General features: G+C 27.8%; 1 protein-coding gene across 2 annotated transcripts in view; it reads right to left on the bottom strand.

Moving 5' to 3' along the window:
• Positions 1–21,731, bottom strand: part of LOC135125234 (centaurin-gamma-1A) — a 155,362-nt gene that overhangs the window by 37,042 nt on the left and 96,589 nt on the right. Inside the window, exon 1 of one of the 2 annotated variants that reach the window (XM_064050666.1) lies at positions 5,199–5,501. The exons of the other annotated variant lie outside the window; for it this stretch is intronic. Coding sequence (XP_063906736.1) covers positions 5,199–5,412 — 214 coding nt within the window. The 5' untranslated portion in view covers positions 5,413–5,501. Of the gene's footprint in view, positions 1–5,198; positions 5,502–21,731 lie in introns of those variants that run through there. 2 annotated transcript variants of the gene reach the window in all.

The raw sequence follows: 21,731 nt of genomic DNA, 5'->3' as shown, positions 1-21,731 counted from the left end.
GGTTTTCTTATATAATGCAAAGCTGCGGTCGTCAAACGCCAAACAAGACCGTAGTGAATTTATGAAATTGCAAAATTCTAATTCCAGTATTGTTTGATTAAATTTTCGATTTTTCAATTACCGATTTTTCAAATTTTCGATTTTTGAATTTTACATTCTCCAGTATTTAAACTTCAATTCTTTATTTTTCCATTTTTGGAATTTTTAATTTCTAGAACAATTTTCGACTTTCGATTTTAACATGTTCCATTTTTAGACTTCTCGAATTTTCGCTTCACCGTATTTTCGACTTCGATGTTTCGAATATTTAATTCATGAAACATTCGAGTTTAAATTGTTCAAATTATAGTTTTTTCATTACATATTCAACCTTTCTGTTTTTTTTTTACTTTTTGAATTTGCGAATTTTCGTTTTTCCGATTTTTCGAATTCTTTTTTTGAGATTTTTGATTATTCGAATTTTCGATTTTTGAACTTTTCCATTCTTCAGTTTTTAGACTTTCCAATTTTTTTAGTTTTTGATTTTTCGATATTTAGTATTGGAATTCTTCAGTTTTTTATTTTTTAATTTTTCAAATTCTCGATTTTCAATTTTTTAATTGTACTCAACTTTTCGATATTTCAGTTTTACGATTTGTCAATGTTCAACGTTTCTAAATTTTAGATTTATTATTTCTCGATTGATCGAGTTTTTCGACTTTTCGATTCCGAGACTCCTCAATTGGCGTATGTGTTCTATCGAATTTTCGTTTTCTCGAATTTTTGACTTCTCGAATTTCGAATTTTGATTTATCAAATTTTCGATCTCCAAATTTCCAATTTTTCCATTTCTCGGTTTTCCGATTTTTCGAATTTTTGGATCATTGTTTTCGTAATATCTGAGTCATCAAATTTTCGACATTTCGATTTTTCGAATGTTTGATTTATCGAATTTCCATTTTTGAGTTTTCCATTCTCCAGTTTTAGACTTCAACTTCTTTACTTTTCGATTTTTCTATTTTTGGAATTTTCCATTTTTATACATTTCGATTTTTCGGTTTTTCAAATTTCAATTTTCAGATGTTCCATTTTTGATTTCTCGAATTTTCGCTATTGCGTATTTTCGACTTCGATGTTTCGAAAAAATATTCGATTTCAAATTTTTCTTTTTTTTTTTGTTACATACATTTTTCGATTTTTCCATTCTTCCGTTTTTCTCAATTTTTCGATTTAGATTTGGAATTTTTCAGTTTTTTATTTTATAATTTTTTAAGTTCTAGATTTGCAATTTTTTAATTACTCAACTTTTCGATATTTCAGTATTACGATTTTTCAATTTCTCGATTAATCGATTTTTTGGTTTTTCCACTTTTAGATTTGTGGACTTTTCTCAATTTTTCGAATTTTCATTTTTTCAATTCTTAAATTTTTCGATATTTCATTTTACAATTTGTCGGATAAATGTTATTTAAATGTTAAAAATTAACACAGTCCTGAACTTGTTGTTTATGAACCTGTGTTGAATTTTTATACTAGACATCGAGAAAATCAAAACGGTAGATATGTAACAATTTTTCGACTCTTCAATTTGTGAATTTTCGGCTTTTCGATTTTCCGATTTTTCAACTTTCGATTTATTAATTTTTCCCTATTTCGGCTTTTTCATTTTTCAATTTTTGGAATGATTAATTTTCCGGTGTTTCAGTTTTACGATTTTTCAATTTCTCGGTTAATCGATTTTTTGGTTTTTCAACTTTTCGATTTCTCGGCGAGATTTTCCGATTTTTCAATTCATCACTTTTTCAATTACCCGATTTTTCAATTTTTTCACTTCTAATTTATCGATGTTTCAGTTTTGGGTTTTTTCAATATTTCGATTTTTCAGTTTTCGATTTTTGGACTTTTTGAATCCCTGATTTTTAAATTTTAGATTTGGAATTTAAAATTGTTAGTTTTTCGATTTCTCTATTTGAATTTTTAAATTTTGGATTTTTCAGTTTCTCCATTAATCGATTTTTTGGTTCTTCGACTTTTTGATTTCTAGACTTCTCAATCATTCCAGTTTTGATTATTTCAATCCTTCAATTTTCCGATTTGTAAAATTTTCGATTTCGCGAGTTTTCAATTTTTCGATTTCATTTACTGAAGTTTCAGTTTTAGGATTCCCCAATTTTGGGAATTTCTACTTACTGATTTCTCAATTTTTCGATTTCTAGATTTTTTAATTTTTCGATTTCTTGATTTTTTTCATTTTTTAAATTCTCAATTCTCCGATGTTTCAATTACCCGATTAATCGATTTTTCGAATTCTAATTTTTTTCAATTTTTAAGTAATCAGATTTTTTAAATTTAAAATTTTTAGATTTCGATTTTTCAACATTTAGATTTCGAGATTTCTGTTTTGGAATTTTTCAGTTTTTTTTCAATTTTTTGGTGTTCAATATTTTAGTTTCTAGATTTTCAATTTTTCGATTTTTCAGATTGACTTTTCTATTTCTCAACTTCGATTTTTCGATTTTTTAATTCTTGGATTCATTAATTTTTTTTCAATTTTTCGAATTTATAAATTTTGGATTTTTTACTTTTTTGGTACCTACTTTTATTTCTCGATCTTTCGACTTATCGGTTTAAAATTTTTCGGCTTTCATTTTTCTAGTTTTTAAAATTTATGATTTTTATATTTATAGACTTCCTTTTAATTTTGGATTTTTCAATTTTTCTGCTTCTCAACTTTTCAATTTCTCGATATTTTTTTATTTTTGGTTTCTCGATTTTTCAGTTTTTCATTTCTTCGACTTTTTGACGTTTTAATTTCCCGACATTTTAATTCACTTTTTCAATTTCGTATTTTAGACTTTTGGCTTTCTGAATTTTCGGATTTTTCGAATTACTGATTTCTCAATTCTTCGATTTCTAGATTTTTCAATTTTTCTATATATTACTCAATTTTTCGTTATTTCATTATTCGGATTCTTCAAATTTTCGATTTCTTGATTTTTTCATTTTTTAAATTCTCAGTTCTCCGATGTTTCAATTACCCGATTAATCGATTTTTCGAATTCTAATTTTTTTCAATTTTTAAATAATCAGGTTTTTCACGTTTTTAAATTTAAAATTTTTAGATTTCGATTTTTCAACATTTAGATTTCGAGATTTTTTGATTTCTGTTTTGGAATTTTTCAGTTTTTTTCAAGTTCTTGGTTTTCAATATTTCAGTTTCTAGATTATCAATTTTTCGATTTTTCACGTTGATTTTTCTACTTTTTGACTTCGATTTTGCGATTTTTTAATTCTTCGATTCATTAATTGTTTTTCAATTTTTCGAATTTATAAATTTTGGATTTTTTACTTTCTTGGTCGTTTTATTTCTCGATCTGTCGACTTATCGGTTTAAAAATTTTCGGCTTTCATTTTTCCGGTTTTTAAAATTTCTGATTTTTATATTTATAGACTTCCTTTTAATTTTGGATTTTTCAATTTTTCTGCTTCTCAACTTTTCAATTTCTCGATCTTTTTTGATTTTTGGTTTCTCGATTTTTCTGTTTCTCGATTTCCACATTTTGGATTTTCCAGTTTTTCATTTCTTCGACTTTTTGACGTTTTAGTTTCCCCATATTTTAATTCACTTTTTCAATTTTGTATTTTAGACTTTTGGATTTCTCAATTTTTCCGTTCTTCCAAATTTTTTTATTTTTGAATTTTTCGAATTTTAAAATTTGATTTTTAAGTTTATTTGACTTATCAATTTTTCGATTTTTGCTTTGATTTTTTGACAACTTGGTTTTTCAAGTTTTCGACTTTTCAGCTTTCAATTTTTCGGCTTTTCAATTACCGAACGCAATTCGTTGATCTATGGTAGGTCGTGGTCATTAACCACATTGCTCATTAATGGGCTACAGAATTTCGCTATAAGTTTATCTCACTCCCACTCAGGGAAATCTGTAAGTATAGCACTCAGCGTGAGGTCAATATTTATAATTGACCCAACAAACCTCTAAATTTAACAAAACTCAGTAAAAACAGAAACTATTTTAATTTTTTCCTGATTTAATTCATACACATTTAACACCTTCACGTTTCATTTCGAAGAACCGACTTACATTTTTTTGGTACATTTCCAAAGTAGATAAATATAGCATTTGTTGGCATATTCACCGATTGTAGAACATCTGCTACTATTGATATTTTTTTAAAAGTAAGTACACAAGTATCTATACGCGGAAATAAGTTCGTGGCTGTAGAAAAATTGTTGTTACATAACCATTCAATAAATGTGAACAAAATAAACCTTAATCTAAAAGCCCGCTTTAAAAAAAATCCAACTCGTAGGGTGGATCTCTATTTACAATTTTATTATATCTGTGGTCAAACAAGTCGCGATCCGAATCGAACAAGTTGTTTATTTATTTATTTAAATCAATAAAGATAAAAAAGGTGATGAGAATTTTTACGAAAATATTTGTTGTTCCAAACAATTACGAATCAATTTTATTTCATTCCACGTGGGTAGAGAAGTAATTTCAGCTATTGTGATGTGACACGCGAAAATTACACGTCTTAGAATTTCAACAATAAGATAAATAAAATTTTTAAAACAATTGCACGATGATAAGTTACTTCTCGGTTACTTTCAGCAGGATGGTGCTACTGCTCATAGAACTTAATTATTATAATTAGTTTTCTTTTTTTTTCTCCGTTTCCAAAATTGTATCCACTTGAATATTTTTCGGTTAAATGTTTCACCATTTAATTAACACCTCGAAAAAACCAGTAAACTATAACTTGTTTTTAAATTCCCTTAAACGGAATTCTCAGTCGACCGCGATATTATTTTGTTGCAACAAAACTTCCTCACGTAATCATGCAATTGAAGCACGATTGCGCAATCAATTGCCGCCTATCATTAAACCATTAACCAATTTTTTCCTCGCATTATCCCACTCATTGCCATCCAAATCCACTCAAGATTTTCACTCTCCAATGCACCCAACCAAAACTTCCGCGTTTTTTTTCACCCACAACCTTGAACCACCACCAAACCTTGCGCCGATTAAAAAGCAGTTAAAACACCGTTAACGAAAATACAAACAAACAATTTTCGGCAATTACCGCACACATAAACATGAGAGAAATCGCCATAAATCCGATAATCGCACGACCAACAGGTAGCGACCGACGGCCACCCGATACCTCGAAACTTTCACCACCACTTCACTCACCGGACTTTCTTTTTTCCGGCAACACGAGCGATTTCGTCCTTTTCACCCTCAAGGACCTCCTCCGGATCGAGCGGAGGAAGGACTCCGGCATCCGCTGGAATTTCGGCGTTTCTTGGTTCTTCTTGTCGGGCAGCAGCCAGTTCTTCACGGCCGTCATGGATATGCCCTTGGACTTTTTCGGCGTCGCCGACGTTTCGCCTTTTAGGTCCACCATCGTGCACTGTCACTTCACGCACGGCATTTTTTCACGATAGCGCCGGATCGAGCGCGGACTCTGTACAGTCGAACTATACTATAGTGAAATGTGTCGCGATAGGGGACCGGAGCGGTTTGCCCCACCATAGTGAGCGACCTCGTGGCTGTGGGGGGCGCAGGCGCTGGACGAACGGAAAGCGATTAAGGATCGGAAAAATCTGTCATTTATTTACTTTTCTCGCGTTCGAGGCGCAAAAAATTCGGGTTGGGGGTGGACGTGAAAAGCCGGGGAATTTTTTGAACGATGGATGGTCACGAATATTTAAATTCATGGATCGATATTTATTGCTTTAATTAGAAATTAAATCGTAACTAAAATTAACATGAAAGAACCAAATAAACGTTTCCGTCTGTCTGGATTTTAATTTGACTCCGAAACTACCCGACCGATTGTTGTCAAATTTTGTACGTACACTAACATTTTTAAAATAACACTAACAATTTCAAAATGAAACAAAATTGTAGTCACGGATCCCGGTAGATAAATATTTTCTAGAATAATAACAGACATAGAATTAAATTTAATACAGAATTTGCACTAATTGTATTTAAACTACCGAGTTTAACGAAAGCAGGTAAAATTGTATAGGACAAACTAAGCTTTAATCCGTTCCATGAAAAGGTAGTAAACATGAGAAAAGGGCAAATGATTAGTTTAAATGTATCTAGTCATGTGATAAATGGACAGGAACATTATTGGAAAAACGAGACGACTACTGACCTACCAACTGAAGAGCTTATAATTAATTTGGATGGTAGTTGTGATGAAGATAGTCGATTTTGATAATGATTTTAATAATTTAATAAATGTTTATGATTTACGTTATAAACATGTAATTTAGAATTATACAACAGTACCCACTATTTTATTATCTACGCCACTGGAAATGGAAAATTTATCTGGTCATACTCAGCAACCATGGAATGACGCCACCCTCTAATTTTACAATGCAAATTTTATAAAATAACGTACTCCTCTATCTGTGGTTTATGAATCAATTATGAAAATTATGCAAAAAAAATCAAAATTCTATCACATTTTATAATTTAATTTTGAAATTGCGAAATCGAATGCTCGGAATTGATGATGCCGTTTTAGAAATTTGTTGAACAAATGTTATTTAAATGTTAAAAAGTAGCATAGTCCTGAACTCGGTTTATGAATCCGTGTTGAACATCGAGATTTTGGGAAAAAAAATCAAAACTTTAAATACATCACAATTTTTCGACTAATCAGTTTTTCGAATTCTCAAGTTTTTCATTTTTCGATTTCTCGACTTCTCGATTTTTCGGTTTTTCAGGTTTTCATTTTTCAATTATTCGATATTTCAACTTTTTTATTTCTTAAGTTATCGATGTTTCAGTTATGGATTTTTTAATTTTTCGATTTTTCAATTTTTTGGTATTTCAGTTTTGAGATTTTTCAATATTTCGATTCGTTCACTTTTCGATTTTTGGACTTTATGATTTCTTGATTTTTACATTTTTAGTTTTTAGATTTTTTGTTTTTCAATTCTTCCATATTCTTGTGTTTTCAATCTTTTAAATTTTTAAATTTTGGATTTTTCAGTTTCTCTGTTAGTCTTTCGACTTTTTGATTCTCTACACTTCTCGATTATTCGATTCTTCAATTTTCTCGATTTTTCAGTTTTTTGATTCTTCAATTTTTCTTCTCTTTCTCAATATTTCGATATTCCAGTTTTGGAATTTTTCAGTTTTCCAATACTTCAGTTTTCCGATTTTTCAAATTTTCAACATTTGACGTTTCTAGATTTTCGCGGATAATCGCTTTTTTGGTTTTTAATTTTTTTAATTCCTTAATTTTTCGATTTTTCAGGGGTTTATCTTTCAATTATTGGAGTTTTCATTTTTTTTGAGTTCTTAATTTATCGATGCTTGTTGAGGGATTTTAAATTTTTTTCGATTTTTCAATTTTTATCTGATTTTTCTATTTTGTTTTGTGTTTCAGTTTTGAGATTTTAATATTTCGATTTCTGGATTTTTAAATTGTAGATTTTTGAATTTTTAAGATCCCTAGTTTTTCGATTTCTGTATTTTTGAGTTTCTCTATTACATGAATCTTGTAGTTTCTCGATTTTTTTATTTCTAGACCTGTGATTATTCGAATTATCATTTTCGAAATGTACAATTTTCGATTTCTCGATTTTTCAATTTTTCGATTCTTCAATTTTTCGATTACAAGTTTTTTGATATTTCATTATTGGGATTCTTGAATTTCTCGATTCTTCAAATTTTTGATTTCTTGATTTTTTCATTTTTTGAATTCTCAATTTTCCAACGTTTCAGTTTTAGTTTTCAATTTTCGACTTTTCAACTTCTCGATTGTTCAAGTTTTTATTTTTCAATTATTGGATTTTTCAATTTTTATTTCTCAATTTTTAAATTGTAGATTTTTGAATTTTTAAGATTTGTAGTTTTTCGATTTTTGTATTTTTCAGTTCTTCCACTATTATATTTTTCGATTTTTAGAATTTTCTAATATTTCGACTTGATTTTTCGGTTTCTTAACTTTATGATTTCTGGATTTTTTACATTTTATTTCTCAATTTTTCGATTTCCCGATTTTTCAACTTTCGATTCCCCAATTTTTTGATATTTCAGTATTTTTATTCTTCAACTTCTCGATTCTTCAAATTTTCTTCGATTACTCGATTTTTCATTTTTCGATTTCCTCATTTTCCCGTGTTTGAAGTTTAAGATTTTTCTATTTTTAAAGTTTCTAAATTTTCAATTTTTCAATTTCGCGGTTAACCGATTTTTTGGTTTTTCGATTATGGATTTTCAAGTTCTTTAATATTTCGATTTTTCAAGTTTTCATTTGTTCAGCTTATTTTTCAATTTTCCAATACTTCAATTTTACGATTTTTCAAATTTTCAACATTTGACGTTTCTAGATTTTCACGGATAATCGCTTTTTTGGTTTTTCATTTTTTTAATTCCTTAATTTTTCGATTTTTCAGGGGTTTATTTTTCAATTATTGGAGTTTTAATTTTTTTTGAGTTCTTAATTTATCGATGTTTCAGTGGAGGGATTTTAAAAATGTTTCGATTTTTCAATTTTTACCTGATCTATTTTTTTTTTGTGTTTCAGTTTTGGGATTTTAATATTTCGATTTCTCGATTTTTAAATCGTAGATTTTTGAATTTTTAAGATCCCTAGTTTTTCGATTTCTCTATTTTTCAGTTTCTCTATTACATGGATCTTGTAGTTTCTCGACCTGTGATTATTCGAATTATCATTTTCAAAATCTAAAATTTTCGATTTCTCGATTTTTCAATTTTTCGATTCTTCAATTTTTCAATTTCTCCATTTTCAATTTTTCGATTACTAATTTTTTTGGTATTTCATTATTGGACTTTTTGAATTTCTCGATTCTTCAAATTTTTGATTTCTTGATTTTTTCATTTTTTGAATTCTCAATTTTCCAACATTTCAGTTTTAGTTTTCAATTTTCGACTTTTCAACTTCTCGATTGTTCAAGTTTTTATCTTTCAATTATTAGATTTTTGAATTTTTTTTTTATTTCTCAATTTTTAAATTGTAGTTTTTTGAATTTTTAAGATTTGTAGTTTTTCGATTTTTGTATTTTTCAGTTCTTCCACATTTATATTTTTCGATTTTTCGAATTTTCTAATATTTCGACTTAATTTTTCGGTTTCTTAACTTTTTGATTTCTGGATTTTTTACATTTTATTTCTCAATTTTTCGATTTCCCGATTTTTCAACTTTCGATTCCCCAATTTTTTAATATTTCAGTATTTTTATTCTTCAACTTTTCGATTCTTCAAATTTTCTTCGATTACTCGATTTTTCATTTTTCGATTTCCCAATTTTCCCGTGTTTGAAGTTTAAGATTTTTCTATTTTTGAAGTTTTTAAATTTTCAATTTTTCAATTTCACCGTTTACCGATTTTTTGGTTTTTCGATTTTTGGATTTTCAAGTTCTTTAATATTTCGATTTTTCAAGTTTTCATTTGTTCAGCTTATTTTTCAATTCGATTTTTCAATTTTCCAATACTTCAATTTTACGATTTTTCAAATTTTCAACATTTGACGTTTCTAGATTTTCGCGGATAATCGCTTTTTTGGTTTTTCATTTTTTTAATTCCTTAATTTGTCGATTTTTCAGGGGTTTATTTTTCAATTATTGGAGTTTTCATTTTTTTTGAGTTCTTAATTTATCGATGCTTGTTGAGGGATTTTAAAATTTTTTCAATTTTTCAATTTTTATCTGATTTTTCTATTTTTTTGTGTTTCAGTTTTGGCATTTTAATATTTCGATTTCTCGATTTTTAAATTGTAGATTTTTGAATTTTTAAGATCCCTAGTTTTTCGATTTCTCTATTTTTCAGTTTCTCAATTACATGAATCTTGTAGTTTCTCGACTTTTTTATTTCTAGACCTGTGATTATTCGAATTATCATTTTCGAAATGTAAAATTTTCGATTTCTCGATTTTTTAATTTTTCGATTCTTCAATTTTTCAATTTCTCCATTTTCAATTTTTCGATTACTAAGTTTTTTGATATTTCATTATTGGGATTCTTGAATTTCTCGATTATTCAAATTTTTGATTTCTTGATTTTTTCATTTTTTGAATTCTCAATTTTCCAACGTTTCAGTTTTAGTTTTCAATTTTCGACTTTTCAACTTCTCGATTTTTCGATTTTTCACTTTTTGAATTCCTCAATTTTTCGATTGTTCAAGTTTTTATTTTTCAATTATTGGATTTTTCAATTTTTCGGATTTCTTAATTTATCGATGTTTCAGATTTGGGATTTTTAAAATTTTTTTATTTCTCAATTTTTAAATTGTAGATTTTTGAATTTTTAAGATTTGTAGTTTTTCGATTTTTGTATTTTTCAGTTCTTCCACATTTATATTTTTCGATTTTTCGAATTTTCTAATATTTCGACTTAATTTTTCGGTTTCTTAACTTTTTGATTTCTGGATTTTTTACATTTTATTTCTCAATTTTTCGATTTCCCGATTTTTCAACTTTCGATTCCCCAATTTTTTGATATATCAGTATTTTTATTCTTCAACTTCTGGATTCTAAATTTTCAATTTTTCAATTTCACGGTTAACCGATTTTTTGGTTTTTCGATTTTTGGATTTTCAAGTTCTTTAATATTTCGATTTTTCAAGTTTTCATTTTTTCAGCTTATTTTTCAATTCGAATTTTCAATTTTTTGAATTCATAATTTATCACTTTTGAGATTTCAAAAATTTTTCCTTTTTTAAATTTTTCATCGATTTTCTATTTTTTTATATTTCAGTTTTGGGATTTTAATATTTCGATTTCTCGATTTTTTAATTGTAGATTTTTGAATTTTTAAGATTTGTAGTTTTTCGATTTTTGTATTTTTCAGTTCTTCCACATTTATATTTTTCTTTTTTCGACTTTTCTAATATTTCGACTTAATTTTTCGGTTTCTTAACTTTTTGATTTCTGGATTTTTTACATTTTATTTCTCAATTTTTCGATTTCCCGATTTTTCAACTTTCGATTCCCCAATTTTTTGATATTTCAGTATTTTTATTCTTCAACTTTTCTTCGATTACTCGATTTTTCATTTTTCGATTTCCCAATTTTCCCGTGTTTGAAGTTTAAGATTTTTCTATTTTTGAAGTTTCTAAATTTTCAATTTTTCAATTTCACTTTTAACCGATTTTTTGGTTTTTCGATTTTTGGATTTTCAAGTTCTTTAATACATATTTCGATTTTTGAAGTTTTCATTTGTTCAGCTTATTTTTCAATTTTTTGAATTCTTAATTTATCACTTTTGAGATTTCAAAAATGTTTCCTTTTTTCAATTTTTCTTCGATTTGATATTTTTTGTATACTTCAGTTTTGGAATTTTTCAATACTTCGATTCTTGAATTTTTCGATTTTTGGACCTGATTTCCCAATTTTTACTTTTCGATTTTTTAATTTTAGATTTTTGAATTTTTAAAATCTTTACTTTTTTGATTTCTCTACTTCTCAGTTCTTCCATATTTATATTTTTCAATTTTTAGAATTTTTAAATTTTGGATTTTTCAGTTTCTCTATTAATCGATTTTTTGGTTTTTCGACTTTTTGATTACTCGATTATTCGAATTTTCATTTTTTCCATTATTCTTCAATTTTCCGATGTGTAAAATTTTCGATTTCTCGATTTTTGAATTTCTCGATTTTCAATGTCTCGATTATTAAATTTTTCGATTCCTCAATTTCTCGGTTCTTCAAATTTCCGATTTCATGATTTTTTTATTTTTTGAATTCTCAATTTTCCGATGTTTCTGTTTTACGGTTTTCTAATTTTTTAATTTTTGACGTTCCTAAAACTTCGATTAATCGATTTTTTGATTTTTCGACTTTTCGATAACTCGATTTTTCGAATTATCATTTTTGAATTTTCAAATTTTATGATGTTTCGATTCTTGAATTTTTAGAATTTTCAATTTTTTCAATTTTTTCGATGTTTTAATTTTCAATTTTTTTGATTTTAGATTTTTCGAATTTTTCAATTTTAGATCCTTCTGTTTTTTTCGGCTTCTAGGTTTTAGATTTTTCAGGTTTTCAATTTTCTGATTTCTTAAATTTTTATTTTTTCGATTTCTCTATTTACAGTTTTAAATTTTTCGAATTATCGACTTTTTTTATTATACACTTTTAAATTTTTTCAATTTTTAACTTTTTCATTTTGAGCTTTTTCGATTTCTCAATTTTTGGATTTTTTGAATTTTCGTTTTCTCGATTTTTTGATGTTTCTTTTCTCGACGTTTCAATTTTCTAATTTTTCGGTGCTTCGATTTATCGACTTTTCAATTTTCCAATTTTTCGAAACTCCGACTTTTCAATTTTCCAATTTCTCAATTTTTCATCATTTCAGTTTCAATGTCTCAATTTTTCGATTTTTCGGTTTTTGGATTTTTATCGATTTTTTTGATGTTTCGATTGCTCGATCTTTCGATTTTAGATTTCTCAATGTTTTACTTTTTCGATTTCTCAATTTTTTAACTTTCGATTCCCCAATTTTTCGATATTTCAGTTTTTGGGATTTTTCAATTCTTCAATATTCCAATTTGTAAAATTTTTGATTTTCCAATTATTCGATTTTTTCACTTTTTGATTTTTCAATTTTTCGGCTCTTCAATTTTTGGAGTTTTCGATTCCTCCATTTTTATCTTTTCCGATTTTTAAATTTTAGTTTTCACAGTTATCCGATGTTTTTGATGTTTCGATATTCCTTCGATTTTTCAATTTTTCCAACTTTTGATTTCTCGATTTATTAATTTTTCGATATCTCGATTTTTCATTTCAATTCTTCCAGTTTTCGATATTTTAATTTTCAATCTTTATGATTTTAGTTGTTTTAATTATCGATTTTTCAATTCTTCGAATTCTTCGATTTTTCTGTTTTTTGATGTTTCTATTTCTCGATCGTTCGATTTTTCGACTTCTCGGTTATAGATTTTTCGGTTTTTCAATTTTCCGATTTTTATAATTTTTGATTTTTCGATTTTTCGGTGTTTAAATTCTTCGATTTTTCAGTTTTTTCATTTCTCGAGCTTTAGTTGTTTCGATTTTTCGACTTTTCACTTTTGGAATGTCTCAATTTTTAGATTTTTCAGTTTTTCGATTCTTCAATTTTCCGTTTTTTCAGTTTTTCTATGTTCTAGCTTTTGGATTTTTCGATCTTTCGGTTTTTCAATTTTTCTTGAATTCATTAACGTATCATACTTTAACCACCCATACTGCCACTGTCTATGATTCGAACGCAATATATATTGGGTTGTTTATCTTTAGACTGGAGTGCACATGTGTTTAGGAAGCTTCTCATGAGTTAAAAAGCTGATGAGGCGAGGCACAAGATGTTTCAATATCTAGATATCGAAAAAATTATATTGTTATTTTTGCGTTTTAAGGAGTTCACATGGAAATGGAAAACAAAGCCAGAGAGTGTAATTTGCCTTAATTTTTATTGTTTACAGTTCATTTCAGTTTCTTTAAAACGTTCCGACGATAAAATATCAGTATCGACTTTTCCATAAATTTGGTTTAAAACTGGTCACTGCGTCTATTGCGTTATTTACCTACAGTATTTATTTATTTACTCGTATTTCAGATTACCGAAATCAAAATCTACTGGCTAGAAATGTATCGGTCAAAGATAATCAAAATAAGAACGTCAACTCTACAATTTTAAAGGAATTTTAATTTTCCTGTGTAAACATTTGTAATCAGCCAACAAGAAAACCACGAACTCTGAAATCATTCATTACGAGCTAAGTGCATCATCATTGTTTAAATAAAAGATTATAAATGCATGATGCACGACCCGAAACAGTGAACGCAGATACGAGTAGTCCGAAAAAGGATTTCGGCTTCCAACCCAAACTTACCCACCTCATTACCAAACTCTCGACCCAGGAAGTGAAAAAATAAGTCAAATAAGCACATTTCCCGTGCCGAACAACAAAGCCAACTCCACTTTCACCCAGAATTGCAAATTCGCTCCCGTTTCACTTTTGCGTGCACTTTCGACCGCAAATTTAAAAATACTTGAACTATTTCCCGCATTATTTTTGTTCGATGCCCTTCGTTATTATTTTTATTTCGCGAGGCGAGGTTTCGTCGGGGCTTCTAATTCAACTGATGACCTAATTACCGTAATCGCATTGCAAGGAAAAAAAAACTGTTTGAAAATGACTGCTTAAGTGTTGTCAGTGCGATTTCTGCAATTAACACCAACACATGTGCCAGAATTATTTATAAGTATTGCATAAATCATGAGAGATATTTTCAAGACAGGATGCAGGCGATACTTTATTTACAAGTGTTATGAGACTTGTATGGCGTGGAATTTACAATGGAGTTTGTGTTTCACATGTAATGCGGCGTCAGTGTAAACAGAATGTCTTCATTTAAACATTGCAGAAGGTTTTATGTAAGCGCAGCGAGCGATAAGAAAAATTGCTTTGTTTTTGTGCGGCTTCCAACCTAATTTTAATGTGTACCTACGTAGGCGATCCACGTGGACTTTGTGTCTGTGGAGTTTCTGGTAAACGGATGGATTATAAAATTATATTAAAAATCATATATTTTTTTGCGATTTTTGTTTCCTGATTACCTCTAGTAAAAATTAGTGATGTAGACAACACTTTGACTTGAATTTTTCAGTTGGTCAATTTTTCATTTTTTGTTTCTTCAGTTTTCAATTTTACAACTTCTGAATTTTTGAAGTTTTAGATTTCAATTATTTTGTTTTTCAATATTTCGACTTTACAATTTTTTGTTTTACAAATTTTAATTTTATTTAATTTGAATATTTAATTTTTTAGATTCTACAATTTGTTGATTTGCAGTTTCAAAAGTTTTCGATTTTTAATTTTTCAATTATCGATTTTTCAGTTTTCATTTCTTCAATTTTTCGTTTAAGTTTTTTATATTTTCAATTTCTTGTGTTTCATTGTTTTGATTTTATAATTTTTCTTTTTTACAACGTAAAATTTTTAAATTTTCCGATTTTTCAACTTTCAAGATTTCTTAATATTTCGCTTCATCAATTTTTGTTTTGCAATTTTTCTAGTTTTCATTTTTAATGTGACAATATTGTACACAATTTTTCAGTTTTTAAATTTCTTAATCTTTTTCAATTTTTGAATTTTAAAGCTTTTTCATTTATTCGACTTTCCATTTTTCCGATTTTTTATTCTTCAATTTTTCGTTTCGGTTTATTTTCTTTATTTTTACAATTTCTGGATGTTCCGATTTTGTAATTGTTTGTTTTTTCAATTTTCCGTTTCTTTAATTTTTCGATTTACAATTTTTCGTTTCGATTCTTTATTTTGTTTATTCTTATAATTTTTCGATTTTACAATGTTCCGATTATGCAACTTTGGGAGTTTTCATTTTTTTTCAATTTTGTTAAAATTTCCAGTTTTTCGACTTTCCAACTTTTGAATGTTTCATTTTTTTGATTTTCTAATTTTTCGATTTGCAGTTTCACTAATTTTCAACTTTTAATTATGCTTTTTTTCAATGTAAAATTTTTAAATTTTTCGATTTTTCAACTTTTCGAATTTTTAATTTTTCGCTTCATCAATTTTCGTTTCCAATTTTTCTAGTTTTCATTTCAGTTTCAAGTTCAAATTTTTTTCACTTTGCCAATCTTATATTTTTTTTCAATTATTGTATTTTAAAGTTTTTTCATTTATTTTTGTTTCTTCAATTTTACGTGCAACACTTCGAGTTTTTCGATTTTCCAACTTTTGGACATTTCAATTTTTAGATTTCTGGAATTTTTCGATTTGTAATTTCACGAGTTTCAATTTTTGAACTTTTCAAATTTTCGATTTTTCAATGATCCGATTTTATAATTTTTCGTTTCTTCGATTTTTCGATTCGCATTTTTTCAATTTTTCATTTGTTTTTGTTTCAACTTTTCGATTTACACTTTCACGAATTCTCAATTTTTCGAAGTTTCAATATTTTGTTTCGGTTTTTTATTTCTTTTTTTTTTCAATTTTTCAGTTTATCAATGTTTTGATTTTTTAGCTTTCTTTTTCTCCATGTGAAAATTTTCTATTTCTGGATTTGCATTTTTTCGATTTTCAAGTTTTATTTTTTAATTTTTCGTTTCTTCAAATTTTTATTTACAGTTTTTCCTGGTTTTCACTTTAAATAGATATGCAATAATTTTTTTAAATGTTTCACTGTTTCATTTTACGATTTTAGAATTTTTTCATTATTCGGTTATCGGATTTTAACACCTTTTCAATTTTTCATTTCTTCAAATTTTCGATTGTTAATTTCTTGTTTCGGTATATTCTTTCCTTTATTTTTACAATTTTTCGATTTTTCAATGTTCCGATTTTATATAATTTTTATCAGCTTCAATTTTTCATTTTTGCGTTTCTTGTCTTTCGATTTTTTTCGTTTTTTTGTTTCAATTTTACGATTGCAACTCTTCGAGTTCCTATTTTAAAACTGGGTTTTCGATTTTTAGATTTCAGTTGTTCCATATTTCTATTTTTCAATTTTTCGAATTTCAAAATTTTTTATTTTTCAGTTTCGTGATTCTTTAAACTTTCAAATTTTTAAATCTTCCCCGATTTTTTGATGTTTCGATTTCTCAATTTTTCGGCATTTAAATTTTTCAACTTTTTTAAATTTAAAATTTTCGATTTTTAGGTTTTTTGGTCATTTGATATTTCTATTTTCCAATTTTTCCAATTTTTAAATTTTTGATTTTTCTGTTTCTCGATTTTTTAATATTTCGTTTATTCAATTGTTAATTTACAATTTTTCTATTTTTCATTTTAAATGTGTAAAAATAATCATAATTTAAAATAGATACTTTATCAATTTCAAGATTTTAGAATTTTTCAATTTTTCAATTATTAGATTTTTTTAAAATTTTTCGTTTATTAGGTTTTTCAATTTTTGATTTTAATTTTTCAATTTGACAGTATTTAATTTTTCAATTGGTCAATTTTTAATTTTTTCTGTTCTTCAGTTTTTAATTTTACAACTTCTGAATTTTTGAAGTTTTAGATTTTGCAGTTTTTCAATTTGAGTTTCCCGAGATTTCAATTTTTCAGTTTTTCAATGTTTTGATTTTTTAGCTTTCTTTTTCTCCGTGTGAAAATTTTCTATTTCTGGATTTGCATTTTTTCGATTTTAAACTTTTATGTTCTTTAATTTTTCGTTTCTTCAAATTTTTATTTAGTTTTTCCTGGTTTTCACTTTAAATAGATATGCAATAATTTTTTAAAATGTTTCACTGTTTCAATTTTACGATTTTAGAATTTTGCATTATTCAGTTATCGGGTTTTAACACCTTTTCAATTTTTCATTTCTTTAAATTTTCAATTTCTTTTTTTGGTATTTTCTTTCCTTTATTTTTACAATTTTTCGATTTTTCAATGTTCCGATTTTATATAATTTTTCAGTTTCAAAATATTTCTATTTTTGAATTTTTCGAATTTCAAAATTTTTACTTTTCAGTTTAGTGATTTTTTAAACTTTCGAGTTTTTAAATCTTCCCCGATTTTTTGATGTTTCGATTTCTCAATTTTTCGACATTTAAATTTTTCAACTTTTTTAAATTTAAAATTTTCGATTTTTAGGTTTTTGGTCCTTTGATATTTTTATTTTCCAATTTTTCGAATTTTAAAATTTTTAATTTTTCCGTTTCTCGATTTTTTAATATTTCGTTTGTTCAATCGTTAATTTACAATTTTTCTAGTTTTCATTTTAAATGTGTAAAAATAATCATAATTTAAAAAAGATACTTTATCAATTTCAAGATTTTAGAATTTTTCCTTTTTTCAGTTATAGTACTTTTAAATTTTTTCGTTTATTAGGTTTTTCAATTTTTCGATCTTTCAATGTGAAAGTTTTTCGATGTTACTTACAATTTTGCGGATGCTATAATTTTTCGATTTGATAATGTTTGGGTTTTCCAATTTTTTAATTGCATTCGTTTTTTCTTCTTTCCAATTTTTCGATCCATTAATTTTTTCGATTTTTAGTTTTCAAATTTTCGTTTTTTCAGTTTTTCGATTTTTCAATTTTTTGAGATTTTTTAGTTTTTCGACTTTGAATTTTTCGATTTTTCAACTATTCGAATAAAAAGAATGAAAAAACTGCAAAATTGGAAAACTGAAAAATCAAAATTGAAGAAACGAAAAAGTATAAAATGAAAACTTTGAAAAACCTAAAAATTGAAAACCAAGAACTTTGAAAAACTGAAGAGAAGAAACGAAAAATTGATAAATCGAAGTATTAAAAACTGAAAAGCTTAAATTCGAAAGTGCAAAATCGAAAAAACGAAATACATTATAAAATCGAAATATTGAAAATTAAAGAAGTCGGATAATTTGAAATCCAAAAATGGCAAAATTGAAAAATAAAAAAATTGGAAAATCCAGGAATTGAAAATTTGAAAAACTGATTGATTTTGATATCAAAGATATCAAAATCCAGATTTTTCGAAAATTGTAAGATTTGATAATAACAGTACTACTTATATTCCCAAACTTTTGAGAAAATAAAGTCAGTCGTTCTTGATTGGTAAACTGAAAAATCAAAATTGAAGAAACGAAAAAGTATAAAATGAAAACTTTGAAAAACCTAAAAATTGAAAACCAAGACCTTTGAAAAACTGAAGAGAAGAAACGAAAAATTGATAAATCGAAGTACTAAAAACTGAAAAGCTTAAATTCGAAAGTGCAAAATCGAAAAAACGAAATACATTACAAAATCGAAATATTGAAAATTAAAGAAGTCGGATAATTTGAAATCCAAAAATGGCAAAATTGAAAAATTAAAAAATTCGAAAATCCAGGAATTGAAAATTTGAAAAACTGATTGATTTTGATATCAAAGACATCAAAATCCAGATTTTTCGAAAATTGTAAGATTTGATAATAACAGTACTACTTATATTCCCAAACTTTTGAGAAAATAAAGTCAGTCGTTTTTGATTGGAAAACTGAAAAATCAAAATTAAAGAAACGAAAAAGTATAAAATGAAAACGTTGAAAAATCTAAAAATTGAAAACTAAGAACTTTGAAAAACTGAAGAGAAGAAACGAAAAATTGATAAATCGAAATACTAAAAACTGAAAAGCTTAAAGTCGAAAGTGCAAAATCGAAAAAACGAAATACATTATAAAATCGAAATATTGAAAATTAAAGAAGTCGGATAATTTGAAATCCAAAAATGGTAAAATTGAAAAATTAAAAAATTGGAAAATCCAGGAATTGAAAATTTGACAAACTGATTGATTTTGATATCAAAGATATAAAAAAATCTGGATTTTTCGAAAAATTGTGAGATTTGATAATAACAGTACTACTTATTTCCCAAACTTTTGAGAAAATAAAGTCAGTCGTTCTTGATTTAATTAATAAAATAACTTGCCTCATTCATTAATTTTTTTGACTCATAATATTTGGATATTTCAGAGCCAAAATTTCGCGATGACATCATACATTTTTTGAGACGAATAAATTTGAAAAATTTTGTACAATTTTGATTGTTTTCCAAAAATCTGGATGTCTATGGTGAAACTAACTAAATAGCAAAAATAAAAAATAATTATCCTTTCTAAGGTTAAAGACCTATTAAACCTAAACCGTGTAGATCCCAATCTCGAAGACCGTAACCTTAATTCATGCACCTTTACTCGGTACAAACAAATGCACCAAAGCCGATCTTATCGCTGCATTGTGAAACTGCAGTTTCATATTCTGCAAGCCGATATCAATCAAGAAAAGCTACACAATCACCTTACGTACAACATCTGCTCGACAACGAAACTAATAACGGCACTTGCCACATCAATTTTCTTCCAATTCCTGTTTCCTTTAACCAAAATTCGTTATCCATAAACCAATCGTGACAACCGTTCACGGTCCCCTAATTCGCCTTGATTAGCCAATCATGACTCAAATCATTAAAACCTTCTGTTTAAAAATCAGTGGAAACGTCACACCTGTCCTAAACCGTGACAGTCCGTTCGTGCAGACGTTAAAAAAAAACAACCACCACCACACGAACTGTTTCAACCCCCGGGTCAAACACCGATTACCTTAAATATTTCGGCTTTTGTGGACGACCAACAGCTGAAACTCGCGCCGGATGAAGAATTAACCACGGAATTTCGGCTTTCTGGAGAACGCTATCAATGATAAGAAAACCCGGAGCGTGAATAACCCGTTTCTTCCGGTTGCGGTCGCCGAGGAAGGAGTTGCGATAGCAGTGGAAAAGGTACTTCATCCAAATCGTCGCGACCTCAGTGATGTCCGAAAACCACCATCACCGTCCAATGACCTTTTTTTTTCTGATCCGATTTAACCCGAGCCGTGCTGATCTAAGCGTGAAATTCAGAGACCATTCTTCGTATCCAGCAGAGCCACAACGAGATCCAGAGATGCAGCGAGCACGAAGCCATTGCATAACCCGAATTTGGTCATGCATGATCGCCCCCTTAAACGCATTACCGAAGATTCGATCCATGCTTATTTATGTGGGGAACTTGTGAATCACGACTTAGAAGTAACCGTTCCGCGGTAATCGCCCGCACGTAGATAGACCGGCCGAAGTGGGTTAATTAACCGGAACGGTATGCGCAATCGTGCCGGTTCAAGGGTCGCCTTTTCGGCCGCTTATCGGAAAAATCCGGATTTTCGCTTCGAACAAGAGAGGGTCGAGAGTAGCGCCTTGGGGTGATCGGTTTTTCGCTAATTTGGAAGGCGGGTTGCCGATTTGATAAAAATAGAGCGAGGGAAGGCCTCTGGGGGCACCGACGCGGTCCACGTCGAGGAGGCGATTGCGCGAATAGTAGTGGACCCTCGCGATACCCTTGCGGGACTCTCTCGTCCCGTGTGGCCACTTTCAACCGCTTGAAATCTCTGGATTTTAAGCAATATATTCTTAGAATGAGAGCGCAGCGATCACGTTCAGGTCGCCCCAACTTTGATAATCACAAGTGTTCTTTTGATTCACTTTTTTGTAGACGATAAATAAATTTTTTTGTTAAAAATTTGGCTTCTCAGTAACAACAGTGATATTTTTTTAACACGTGCACATGCTCGCTGCGCTCGCATTCTAAGTGTATCTTTTTTGCAGTTTAGCCCCATAGAAGTGATTAAGAAAGAATCTCAACGAAGCCAAGGTTTTGTTGTATGTAATAATAATAATCATAATAAATCTGTAGACTTATTGAAATTAAAATATCGAAAATTTGTGCGGGAAATATAAAGTATATTTTAAGTAGACGCCAACAGGAAAAAATCCTCAAAAAATCGAAATCCGAAAAGTCTAAAAATAGAAAGATCGAGCAATCGAAACATTAAAAAAATCGAGAAAACGAAAAATTCCCACAATTGAAAAATTAAGAAAACGAAAACTTGAAGAATCGAGAAATCTAAAAATCGGCCAGTTGAAAATTTTTTAAATTGAAAAACCGAGATGTCGAAAATCGAATCAAAAAATCGTAAATCCAATAACCTGAAAAATCAAAAATTTAGACATTCAAAAAACTGAAAAATATAAATACCGAAGTTCTGAAAATCTAAAAATCTAGAAATTTAATTATCCAAATTTGGAAAGTGAAACCTTGAAAAATCTAAAATTTTAAAATCCAAATACTTACTGAAAAATTGAAAAGCAGAAAAATCAAAAAACCTAGACATTGAAAAATCCAAATTTTAAAGAATCGAAAAATTGGACAGTTGAAGAATCGAAAAACTAAAAA

This window comes from Zophobas morio, unplaced genomic scaffold (assembly GCF_036711695.1).
Source record: "Zophobas morio isolate AGI-343-1 ecotype UQ-CSIRO unplaced genomic scaffold, CSIRO_AGI_Zmor_V1 ptg000008l, whole genome shotgun sequence".
In the NCBI taxonomy this organism is placed as follows: Eukaryota; Metazoa; Arthropoda; class Insecta; order Coleoptera; family Tenebrionidae; genus Zophobas; species Zophobas morio.
Note: the sequence above shows the minus strand (reverse complement) of the source record. Positions and strands in the feature narration are given on the sequence as shown.